Raw genomic sequence first — 12,947 nt, 5'->3', positions numbered from 1 at the left:
CACCTCACCAGGCTACATTTCTCCAGTTATAATAAATAAAATAAAAAATAATTAGCCAGAGTTCTGTCGCCAACGTGAAAGAAAAGAAGGCAGGTTCCCTCATATCTGTAGTCAATATCCAATATCCAAAAGCCAAAAAAACCACCACCCCTAACCTATTGGAAAATGATTAGTAAAATTATGAAGAAGATAATGGGATATGTTACTCTTTACAGTGTTCTTATTTATGATATTATTTAGATGGGTTTGTCAGAGGTGAATATAGAGAGTTGGCTGCTTATATGATAATGCAGCCAGAATTGTATATGCAAAAATAAGTAAACAGAAGTCACAAACACTACCTTTGATAAAGGACAGGCCTGATAAATTATGAGACTGTGCTTTGATGACAAAATTAACATATTAAGATTGAAACTTGTTGTTAACTAAAACAAACAAGCAAACAATCAAGATTTAAAGAGAACAAAAAAACAAATTTATGACTCTTTGAAATAGAGGACTGCCCTCCATAAAATAGGACAAATGTTACCTTTCTTTTTAGAAAAGTATTGGAATGGTTAGGGTATTTGCAATCTGTTGCAGTAGTCAGAGAAAGGGGTCACCCATGAAGCATGAATGCCCTCAAATGCCTTCCATAGAGCTCACAGAGTTCCCTTCCTTCTGCTCAAATTAGGCTTGAAAGAACCATTCTATTGTAGCCAGTAATATAGATTGTGGCGAGTTCTTAGTATGTGGCAAGCTGCCTGCTCTGCAAACCAGCTGAGCAAGAAAAATGTGGATTTCAGAAGATTTTAAACTGCACCGACTACCATTAAGATTCTATCTGCTTAGCTACAAACACACTAGGCTAGCTTCATGTGAGACAATCTCTTAACAAATCTGACATCTTAACAGACAGATAATCAGCAGGTGCCCATTTTTTAATTTCCGACATTATTATGCATGAATGGCCTTTCTGCATGCTCTGAGCAATGCAACAGGACAAGCCATGTGTTGTAATGATACCAGATATTCAGAAAAGTGAGGTGAGGCAGAGTGGGGGGGGGGGTAGGTATCTTAAAAGGAAAGAGGAATAAAACCTAGGAAACTGTTAATGCCAGCAATCCCATCAAAATATGCAATAAAGAGATTTATACAATATGTAAGCCTGCCAAAGGGCAGCAAGATCACACAGGTGTTCCAAACAGGCAATATTTATATCTAGAAAACTATGAAAATATAATTCAAATTTTAAAATAAATTATCCGGGCTGAAACTTTAGAGAACAAAATCAGTTAGGTTATTCGGCTATTTAAAAAAGACATCCACTGATTAAAAAAGTAGAATGCTGAGCATTGTGGTAGAATGCTCAGATGCTGAGGGAATTTAAGAGAGTTGCAGTCCAACTTCTGTGAGGGAAGAAAAAGCTAGAAGTCTGGGTGGTGGTAAAAACCTGCACAAGAACAAGCTGAGGACAGGGATGAGGTTCAACAATGTAGGGAAGCTTTGGAACAGGGAGCAATAGGTAAGGAGGCTCAGTGCAACTTTCTCGTAAGAAATCTCACAGTACAGATACCCCTATAAGCCATACAAAGGGCCCTGTAGGCCGTCTAATGAAACCAGAAGGCAGGAAAGATCTCATTATTGTATGGATTCTCATGACGCTCTTACCTCGTATACAGTTCCATTGGCACAGTGAAGCATTCCGTGACCTTGTCTCTGGTCCAGGATCCAGTCTCCTTCAAATTCATCCCCATTTCTAAAAACAAATAAGAAGGTGAAAATTCTCAGGTTGCTTGTACAACCATTGAGAATTCAAGAAATAAATACTTACTCCAAGATGACCAAGAGAGAAAAAGTAGCTGGCTCAGAAATGCTGCTGGGTAAGTTTGAAATTTAACGGGTAATTTATTTATTTATATCCTTCACATCTACTAAAAGTATCCATAGCAGCATGCATCATAATAATGATGGAAGGCACTCTATGCCACTGAGGCAACTTGAGCCTCAGGCGACAATAATGAATCCAGAGTACCTCCACACTATTTTAATTACAGGTGCTTATAACTTAATGTTTGTTTCACTGTTTTTTTATAGTTGTAAACCGCTAAGAAGCCTATTTCTGGCATTAAATGGTATATAAAATAAAATTTTGATTGGGCACTCCCACTGCTATTTTTCTTAATGGTGCACCATAACCACTTACGCAAAATTGACATCACAAATGGTTTTGTTTATGCTTCTGCATCCTCCTTGGGCTGTCTGCCAACTGGTACTATTGTTGCCTGCTCTGCTTGACTTTGCTTCAGGTATGAATGAATCCCTGACACAGTCCATGATATGATTTGTTGGTGCTGCTTTTTGAATTGGCACTCGGTAGTTTCAAGCTAAACCTGAAAACAACATCCAATTAAGAAGAACAGAATAAGGGGGGGGGGGACTTACTTGAAGATCATTTTCCCTCCTCCATGTTTTTTGTTGCTATGGAAGCTTCCTTGATATATTTGTCCATCCTTGTCAGTCAGTAACCCGTGGCCTGAAAAGAGGAGCAAAATGGGAGCAAAAAATGGAAGGAGACTTCCATCTACCAACCAAGAGCAAACCCAGAAATGTGCTTCCTAATCTCAATGTTTCTTTGTCATGTCCAAAGCAGAGCCCTCACCTCTTCCCATTCCACCCCAAGACCAAATACATAAGCTCATGACTTGGGGATAGAGCTTCTAGCCATAATAATGTTTCTCCCTCCACCATTGGGATAATATGCCTCTGAAAACCAACTGCTGGGAATCACAGGTGGAGAGAACTGTCATACTCAGTTCTAGTTTCTGGGCTTTACTTTGGGGCACCTAGAATCATAGAATCATAGAGTTGGAAGAGACCACAAGGGCCATCGAGTCCAACCCCCTGCCAAGCAGGAAACACCATCAGAGCACTCCTGACATATGGTTGTCAAGCCTCTGCTTAAAGACCTCCAAAGTAGGAGACTCCACCACACTCCTTGGCAGCAAATTCCACTGTCGAACAGCTCTTACTGTCAGGAAGTTCTTCCTAATGTTTAGGTGGAATTTTCTTTCTTGTAGTTTGGATCCATTGCTCCGTGTCCGCTTCTCTGGAGCAGCAGAAAACAACCTTTCTCCCTCCTCTATATGACATCCTTTTATATATTTGAACATGGCTATCATATCACCCCTTAACCTCCTCTTCTCCAGGCTAAACATGCCCAGCTCCCTTAGCCGTTCCTCATAAGGCATTGTTTCCAGGCCTTTGACCATTTTGGTTGCCCTCCTCTGGACACGTTCCAGTTTGTCCGTGTCCTTCTTGAACTGTGGTGCCCAGAACTGGACACAGTACTCCAGGTGAGGTCTGACCAGAGCAGAATACAGTGGCACTATTACATCCCTTGATCTAGATGCTATACTCCTATTGATGCAGCCCAGAATTGCATTGGCTTTTTTAGCTGCCGCGTCACACTGTTGGCTCATGTCAAGTTTGTGGTCAACCAAGACTCCTAGATCCTTTTCACATGTACTGCTCTCAAGCCAGGTGTCACCCATCTTGTATTTGTGCCTCTCATTTTTTTTGCCCAAGTGCAATACTTTACATTTCTCCCTGTTAAAGTTCATCTTGTTTGTTTTGGCCCAGTTCTCTAATCTGTCAAGGTCGTTTTGAAGTGTGATCCTGTCCTCTGGGGTGTTAGCCACCCCTCCCAGTTTGGTGTCATCTGCAAATTTGATCAGGATGCCCTTGAGTCCATCATCCAAGTCATTGATAAAGATGTTGAATAAGACCGGGCCCAAGACAGAACCCTGTGGCACCCCACTAGTCACTCTTCTGGTTGGCCACTGTAAGAAAAGGATGCTGAACTAGATGAGCTACTGGTCTGGTCCAAAAGAGGTCTTCTTATGTTCCTATTGCATATCTGAACATGGCGAGTGGAGGGATATTTTCAAGTTCCACACCTGATTGTGCAAGTAAGTGTGGAGGATAGGAAACACAAGTCCCTGGTGCGTCCTGTCACCCACAAGGCATTGCACAATGTTCAAAGTGACTCCCAACTTCACTCAAATGCACTTCCAATCAGTCCCTTGAATCAAAAGGTGTTTCTGTGCAAACAGAAAGCACTTCCACTCATGCAAACCCACCCTGTCCAGATTTTCACCAAAGCCATCCAATGCACTGCAGTCCTGCAAAGCGTGCTACTGAAAGCTGCAGAACCCTCCAGAACAGTACAGGATGTGACATGAGGGATATAGCCAAAAATCGGGGGGGGGGGTGCTTGCATAAGTGGAAGTACTTTGAACTAATAAAAAGCACATTAGCATATAAACCAGTGCTTCTGATTAAACTGGAGCCTTAATCTAAATCCCAAGACTCTAGGCTGGCACAATATATTTTGGGGCCTGAAGCAGGGAATTCAAATGCCACCCCTTACAGCCCACCAGTTAACATGAATTCACACGGGGCAAAAATTCACTAGGAAATGTATATATGCAAGAGCAGCTCTTATCCTTTCAGCTGGAATTACATCAGAAAATGTACTGGTGCATTTGATCTAACACAGGGATGAGGGACCTTTGACCCTCCAGATGCTTTTTGGCTCCACCTCTTGCTGGCCCCACCCAGCATGGTCCATAGTCTGGGATGATAGGAGCTGCAGTCCAGCTATACCTGGAAGGCCACAGGTTACCTATCCTTGGCCCTGTGTCAACTTTTTAAAATTGCATGTACATAAACTCACAATATGGAGTTGGATGTGTGTGTGCTGCTAAGCCTTGCCCTCTCTGGCATGTCACTCTGCAGACCTTTTACAGGTGTAAGGGCAAACGTGTGAAGCTGGAAGTCTTCTCTTTTTACTGAGGCTCCCCACACAATTCACAACCTTTCAGACCTCTGCCCTCAAATTTGCAGAGGGCCGGAATATCGATGAGCTGGAGCAGGTGGGATTTGGAAGTACCACTGTTCTCCTTCACTTAGGACATATATCTTACCTATTCCTTATAAGTGATGGTGGTATCATTTCAGAAACAGTAAGGACTCAGCTACATTAGTAAAGAAACAGCAATTTGAATGTGCTATAAACATGCAACACCAGATGGTGCCAGAGAGCAGGAATTTTTAAAATGCCATTTTCCATAGGGATTTTTTTCTTTGGTTATAATGATCTGATTTCTGACTTATTTATAGAGTCCCGTCGTCGTTGTCCCCTCCCCGTGTTTAGATCCACCCTAAAATGAAATGTCAGTACACTATAGTTACTGTGCAGGAAGGATTGTAGCTCAATGGTTCAGCACCTGTTTTGCATGCAGAAGGTCCTAGTTTCAATCCCTGCATCTCCAGGTAAGGCTGGGAAACAACCATGTCCAGAGAGCTGCTACCAGTGCGGACAATACTGAACTAGTCAGACAGCAGCAGCTTCCTATGTCTTAAGGGAAGGGTGCTGGCTGAATATTAGAACGCTTGTTTTGCATGGGGGAGGTCCCAGGTTCAATTATTGGCATCTCCAGGTAGGGCTGAGAGACTCCTGTGAAGAGCCACCGCCAGTCAATGTAGACCATGTGTGGGGAGACTTTGGGTCTCCAGATATTGCTGAACTACAACGTCCATCATACCTGGCCTCTAATCATGCTAGTTGGGGTTAATGGGAGCTGTAGGTCAACAATATCTGGAGGGCCAAATGTTCCCCAAACCTAGTATACACAGTACTGAGTTAAGATGGGTCAGTGGTATGATTCTGTATAAGGCAGCTCTCTATGTACTTGCATACAAATAAAAAGAACACTTGGGTGGAGATAAAGAAATCTGCTTATCTCCCACTATGCTATTTTTAATGATGTTCTAAATATGCAACCTGGTGTGTGTAAGAGGGGAACTTTCCTAGTTCCATGGCCTCAACCCTGTCTTTCAGCTTACCTTCTCGCATTCCACAGGAGAACTCCCCTTCATATTTTCCACCATCTGCATAGCGAATGACTCCATGCCCGTGCAGCTCTCCAAAGAGGAACTGGCCAGAATAAGTATTCCCTTGAATCAAATATATGATAAAGTAAAACACAGGGAGGAAATTGCTCCGGCAAATGCGACTTAATAATCCTTGGTGTTCCAATAAAGATTTTGACCGTTCTGTTCTTGATACAAGACATTACAAGTGAATAATTACCAACCGCTTTTTATTACCAGGGCAGCTTAATCAAGAACAAAGGAAGTGTTCATTGGGTCTTTATCTTACAAACTAATGGAATCGTAATCCGTATTCCTTTAGGTCTTTAACACCAAGGTATCTTAAAATGACATTAGTGCCATATTAAAAAAAAAGAAAATAAAAGATTCGTAGTATGTTCTTTATGGTTAAGGGATGGGTAAGAAGTACTTTAATTTCATAGTCAACTTAACAGCTTTTTGATGGCAGACAGTCATTCACACCATTCATTAAAGAGAGCAGGAATGAAGTAGCACTATGAATGCAATTAGTGCCATGGTCCTAAGTCCCCTTGGACTAAGTGAGACTTACTTCAGAGTAAACCTGCTCAGGCCTTGCATGCTTGAGCCAGTGCATACCTTACCAGCTTTCTATAAACAAAAGCATTTCAAAACAAGAATAAATGAAATTCGAAACTAAAACTGAAATTGATAAAGGGTGGTTGAATAAGCAGGATTTGCACTGCATCTTTGAAACTACGGATGGTGGAAGAAGCAGCAGCCACCTGCAATTTTGCAAGAAATGTGCATGCAGTTACATGTTTACACACAGGCAGCACATTAATCTCGACACAGAAGCACCTGTCTCCATGAATTTTGCAATATGTGAAGCATGTGAAAGAAGCAGGTTGCAATGAAGAAAGAATGACACCCCCCCCCCGTATTTATACCTATACACAGGCATAAGAGGATGTTTCGATTGCAGGCAATAAGCTTTGGTGACAAGGAGGAATGAAGTAACCTGAAGCCTAATTCAACAAAAGAGTCCATTGGCAAGAGATTCTTATGAGACCATATTAAAACAAACAAAATCTTAGAAAAGGGCTGTAGCTCAGGGGTAGAGCATCTCCCTTCCATGGAGAAGGTCCCAGGTTCGATCCCTGGCACCTCAAGTTAATCGGACTTCAGAGAGGAGGAGATGCGAAAGACAAAATACATAGAATAAAAAAGCAAGAGAACAAAAATTTCTGAAAGAAGCCATCCAACAAGATGAATGATAATAAGAAGACGAATAAAAAAGATGGATGTTATCCAGCCGCCCTGGAAGGTGGATGTTACAATTATGTAGCTGGGAGTGAGTGGATGGAAGTAGTTTTATACCCAGCAGGACAATTGCCTGCTCTGGTTTAAAATAGGGCCCCTCTCAGGAGAGAGATGGGAGAGGAATATTAGATGGTCTAGTGGGTGTTGCATCATGAGTCCATTAGTGCTTCAAGAGATGGGAAGAGTAGAGCACATTTGTATGCTTGGCAGTAACCTTTTGTATGTGAGTTACAATAGTGAAGAGTATGAGCAGTTGCTTGATAGATATAGTGTATAATATACGCTGCCTTGCAATGCTCTCTGACTTTATTTATGTTGCTATTATGTTTAGGCATATGGAGATTGTTTATGTATTTTTTTGATTTGTTTTTTATATAAATCATTTGACATGGTTTTTATTGCACTTATTTGTGTATACATAAATATTTATATATTCTTATCTACTGTAAACTGCTTCAGATAGTAAAAAGACTACAAATGGAAATAATAAACAAACAAACAAACAAACAGATGATGAGCAGCAAAAACAGGCCATAAATCACAGACGTGACCCGTCTAGCTTTCTTAAGCAGGTAAGCAGAAGGGCTTATTTATTACATTTATATCCCAGCCTTTTCTCCAAGGAGTACATGTTCACCCCTCAGTTAACCCCTATAACGACCCTGTGAGGTAGGTAAAGAGGCTGTGACTGGTCCATGGTCACCTAGTGAGATTCATGACCGAGTGGGGATTTGAACCATGATCTTCCAAGTCCTAGTCCAACACTCTAACCAGTACACCACACCGGCTTCCTGGAGTACTTCTGCAATGGGGAAGCTATATAAATTAAGTAGGTAAATAAAAAATGGGGAAAGCAAAATGTCGCTTAGAGAAGAATCTGAAATATTTTCCTTGCAGCTTGAATTTTTTTTATTCTGGATTGTTTTATTTGATGTTCTGTAAACTGCTTTGAGATTTTTGCTTTAAAATATAAAGTGGTATAGAAATAAAATGAACAAAAACAAAGTTCACTGATTAAAAATGAATGCCTAGACATTACAGTAATACCTCTGCGAATGTCCACTTTGTCTAGCGTCCATTCCGGTGAACGTCTGGAAGTACCAGAATGGTACTTCCGGGTTTGCCATTTGCGCATGCGCAGGAGCGCTAAATCGTACTTCGTGCATGCACAGAAGTACAAACCGCTCCGCACACATGCGCGGACGCGGCACTTTGCCCTGTGTCCTTTTTGGCTAGCAGCTGGCGCTCCGGAATGGCTCTCGGCCACAAAACGAGGTACGACTGTATGTTGTGGTGACCATAACCCATGTTTAAGGTGACATTTGGCAATTAGCTTATATATCTGAGTTTCTAACACCGATACCATGGTGCAATCTAGATTAAAAACCCAAAGCCTGAGCAAAGAGGAATGTCTTAGACTGGCACCTAAAAGCTGACAATGTTAGCATCAAGCGTGTTTTCCTAGGGAAAGCATAATTGTCCCATACTCTCGCCCCCTCATTCTTTTGGACTTGATGGCAATCCTCTTTTCCTAGCCTCCTGGGTTGTTACTTTTCTAAGCCCTCGCTCAAGCCACTCCCTATTTACCTAAGGCTTTCTTCTGCTTACCTTGTCCTTTGCTCTCTAGGACCTGGGGAGTTTAGCCAGAGGCCATTAGGATGAAAGCATCTCAGTCAATGACAAAGCATCAACATTTAAGAACAGAACTGCTTCGCCAATCCCTGAATGTACTACAATGTACAGAGAACGTACCACAAAAAACCCACCTGTAGATGCCCAGTATCTGAGTCCATTGCCCTTAATTTCCCCATCTACAAACTCGCCTTCATAATAACTTCCATCTTTAAACAGTAATTTCCCGTGACCTGAAAAAATAAAAAAAAAACCTGAAAGGTCTCAGCAACAACCAGAAACTGCCTGTTTTAAGGAATTCAGTGGATTGGAGACAGGGGGAAATAGGTAAGATAATCAAAATAGACAAGGAGACGGGCAGTACAATACTGCACATATCTAATCATTTTTTTAAAAATGGATAGGGATGGAGCGGATTATTTGGAGAGCAAGCAAGGGAGAGCCAGCCAGAGCAGCAACTTTTAAAAGCAGCAACTTTGAACAACTTTACTATCAATCTCCTGTAACCCTATGACAGGAGATGTAATTCTTAAGCTTTAACTCTCTCTCGACTATTTAACCCTTGCTGCTGGGCTGCAGCTTGGTGCAACGTGGCAAGGGGGAGATGGTTGTACAGCTGCAGTGCCTCCAGCAGGTGGCGCAGTGGTGGTGAGTGCCCCACTGGTGGTGGTGTGACAGAGCAGGGTGGCACTTCCTGTTTTGCCTCAAGCGGCAAAATGGGTTGTACCACCCCTGATCTCAGGATTCCAGAACTTACAGCTGTCAGTTTTGAGGGAAGGCAGGCAAAGACCCACAGTCCAGGGGGGGCTCGCTAGCTCTGGGAGGAGCTTGCTACCTGGAGTAGGTGAGGGTCACATGCCTCATCAAGTGTCCTGGCCAGGACACACTGAATGGGAGCACTCCAAACCACAACATTTTGTTGCAGGTCCCACTTTGTGCTACTTAATAACACCTCTTGCAAGCTAGAATGATACTAACCTCACAATGGCAGAGGACAAAGTTTGTTTCCCTTACCGTGTTTTCTCCCTTGCTTCCACTCTCCTTCATACTGGAAGAAAGAATTAGGGTATACGTAAACTCCATAACCTGAAAGGAAGAAATGCAGAAGTATAAGATGTCCAAAAACAGCAGAAGCAATTGAAATGAGGATCTTAAATACTTAAAATAAAAACAAAGCAACCCACTTTCAATATATACAATAATAAAAATTGTCATAAGTTTCCTCTATGCACTGAAGAAAAATTCATACAGTTTTGAGACTCATTTAAAGATTATTTGCTGTTCTTTGCCCTTAGCAACTGGCATTCAGATACTGACCCTACACATGGAGAGTCTAGTTAAGCTGTCATGGCTAATAATCATAGATACGATTTCCTCTAATTCTTTTTTAGAAGTAACTAAGTGACCATTTGTGACAGCAAAGGATGTAAGTTAGCTACAGGAATGGATAAGAAAATTATTTTTGCCAATCCTGAACCTGCTCAATGGATCTAGTTTTTTAAAAGGCTCTTTGTCTTAGAAGAAAATAAATAAGGGTTTGTATACAGAATGTCTCAGGTTCAATCCCCAGCATCTCCAGCTAACAGAATTTCAGGAGACAGGTAATGAGAAAGCCCTTTCTCTGCCTGAGATCGTATTGAGCTAGATCAAGGTGACTATTTCAGGCTGAAGGTCACTTGGTCACCCCTCTGGGGGCTGCATGGCAAGAACTGCAATTCTCAAGGCTGCTTTCCAAAATACGTTCCCAGCAGCTGTTCTACAGTATTTTAAAACTTTTGCAACTTACACACATTTAATGTGTGCAGTCAGCTTCACACGTTTGAATATATATATATTAAAAAGGGGGTGGGCATTCAAGAAAAAAGACTTTGGCAATCCCACCCACCATTGAACCCAGTATATTTTGACTATACGCGATTTTGGCTTCATACACTATCCCCTGAATCTAGATTCAGTGTTGGTCTGAAGCAGTCGAAATAAATAAATAAAATGTTCAGTAGCACCTTAGAGACCAACTAAGTATGTTCTGGGTATAAGCTTTCGTGTGCATGGTATCTGAAGAAGTGTGCATGCACACGAAAGCTTATACCTGGAACATAAGGTAAAGGTAAAGGTAAAGGTACCCCTGCCCGTACGGGCCAGTCTTGACAGACTCTAGGGTTGTGCGCCCATCTCACTCAAGAGGCCGGGGGCCAGCGCTGTCCGGAGACACTTCCGGGTCACGTGGCCAGCGTGACATCGCTGCTCTGGCGAGCCAGAGCCACACACGGAAACGCCATTTACCTTCCCGCTAGTAAGCGGTCCCTATTTATCTACTTGCACCCGGGGGTGCTTTCGAACTGCTAGGTTGGCAGGCGCTGGGACCGAACAACGGGAGCGCACCCCGCCGCGGGGATTCGAACCGCCGACCTTTCGATCGGCAAGCCCTAGGCGCTGAGGCTTTTACCCACAGCGCCACCCGCGTCCCAGGAACATACTTAGCTGGTCTCTAAGGCACTACTGAGCAATTTTTTTATTTATCCCCTGAATGTAACTCTCAAGTATGTTGAAATCACCTTCATTACTATTTAATTCAGTAAAATATATTATTTTAAATGGGGAAATGTAGGGGCAGCTTAAAGGGCCACAAAAAATCTTCTGGCATCAAAGTTTCATAGCAGGGAACCTATTCTAAGCTGTGTTTGACTGACTTTGGAGCAAGATTTTCATCATTTACACTCTAGTCACTGCCCACTGCACATCACTGTCCACAGCACTGTCCACAGCACATCACTGTCCATGGAAGCTGGGGCTCTTAGTTGTTTTACTGATGTATAGTTTTGAGATGTTTATTTCAGTTACACAACTTAAAATGTATAACTGTTATTCTCATAGGCAGTAGTATAGTTTGGTTTTGAATGTGTAATCTGTACTGCATTTCATTAATTGATTCTTTTTTCGATGACATTTGTAAATCACTTAGGGTTTCCTGTTGAAATATGAAGCAGTATAAAAACTTACGGTAAGTAAATCAATAAAACTAGCCAGGTTGTTCTCCCTCTAACTGTGAGGCCCACAGTTTCCAAGCTGACTGCCAAGGCCAGAGCATGCTGACCCCCTAGTACAAGGCCAAGCACATCAGCTGGAGCAGAGTGCTGTTTGGGGCAGGAAGGAACAGAAACAAGCTCCCTATAGTTTCTCTTTATCTGGCCTTATAAACAAAATAATAAACAACAACAACTTTATGAGAAAATGTAATTATTACATTTACAGTGGTACCTTGGGTTACATACGTTTCAGGTTACAGACTCCGCTAATGCAGAAATAGTACCTCGGGTTAAGAACTTTGCTTCAGGATGAGAACAGAAATCGTGCTCTGCGCTCTTTAGGTCCATTAGCTAAAGTGGTGCTTCAGGTTAAGAACGGACCTCCGGAACGAACTAAGTACTTAACCCGAGGTACCACTGTACATTACCAAGGGGCTCAAGGTGGCATATATCAACCTCTCTGTCCACAACAACCCTGTGAAGTACGCTTAGGCTGAGGGACTGACTTGACTCACTCAAGGCTACCCAGTGAACTTCCTAGCAGCTGAGTAGGGATTGGAACCCTGCTCTCCCATGTCCTAATCTGTGTGCGTGCGTGTGTGTTTGTGTGTAAAAGTAGCAAATAATAATAATATTATAATAATTTATTATTTATACCCTGCCCATCTGGCTGAGTTTCCCCAGCCACTCTGGGTGGCTTCCAATCAAGTGTTAAAAACAATACAGCATTAAATATGAAAAACTTCCCTAAATGTGGGTGATAACTTTCTCTATGTGGCTCTTGTCACCTGATAGACTGCTTCTGTCCATGGAGGGTCTATTTATTAGTCACTGTTCCAAAAAAATAGGCAATCCCCCCCCCCCGCAATATTTCTTCTTATTTAAATCCATCACGTTAACAGTCCTCCTTCGGCAAGCTATCTATTCCTCCCGCCGCCGCTCACCGTCCCGACGCAGCTCTTTCACCTCCCCACAGTAAGATCCAGGCCTGGAGGCCGCCATGTTTCCATCTCCCTCGAGGACGCTACACCTTAGTAACAGATCCCTATCTCTGATTGGCTGTCCGGTTGT

The 12,947-nt window shown here is 42.4% G+C and overlaps 1 protein-coding gene across 7 annotated transcripts in view; it reads right to left on the bottom strand.

The window, feature by feature from the left end:
* Nucleotides 1–12,947, bottom strand: part of MORN1 (MORN repeat containing 1) — a 133,380-nt gene extending 120,433 nt beyond the window's left edge. For 6 of the 7 annotated variants that reach the window (XM_082230124.1, XM_082230123.1, XM_082230125.1 and 3 more), the window contains exons 1-6: nt 12,821–12,941; nt 9,865–9,936; nt 8,985–9,083; nt 5,890–6,000; nt 2,425–2,515; nt 1,651–1,738 (exon numbers count right to left, since the gene is read on the bottom strand). In XM_082230124.1, the coding sequence (XP_082086250.1) occupies nt 1,651–1,738; nt 2,425–2,515; nt 5,890–6,000; nt 8,985–9,083; nt 9,865–9,936; nt 12,821–12,878 (519 nt within the window). In that variant the 5' untranslated portion in view covers nt 12,879–12,941. Of the gene's footprint in view, nt 1–1,650; nt 1,739–2,424; nt 2,516–5,889; nt 6,001–8,984; nt 9,084–9,864; nt 9,937–12,820 lie in introns of all 7 variants that reach the window. The other variant, XM_082230126.1, reaches the window with a different exon arrangement.

The sequence above is a fragment of the Podarcis vaucheri genome (assembly GCF_965113315.1).
Source record: "Podarcis vaucheri genome assembly, chromosome: 7".
Lineage (NCBI taxonomy): Eukaryota > Metazoa > Chordata > Lepidosauria > Squamata > Lacertidae > Podarcis > Podarcis vaucheri.
This window is presented reverse-complemented; position numbering and strand designations above follow the sequence as displayed.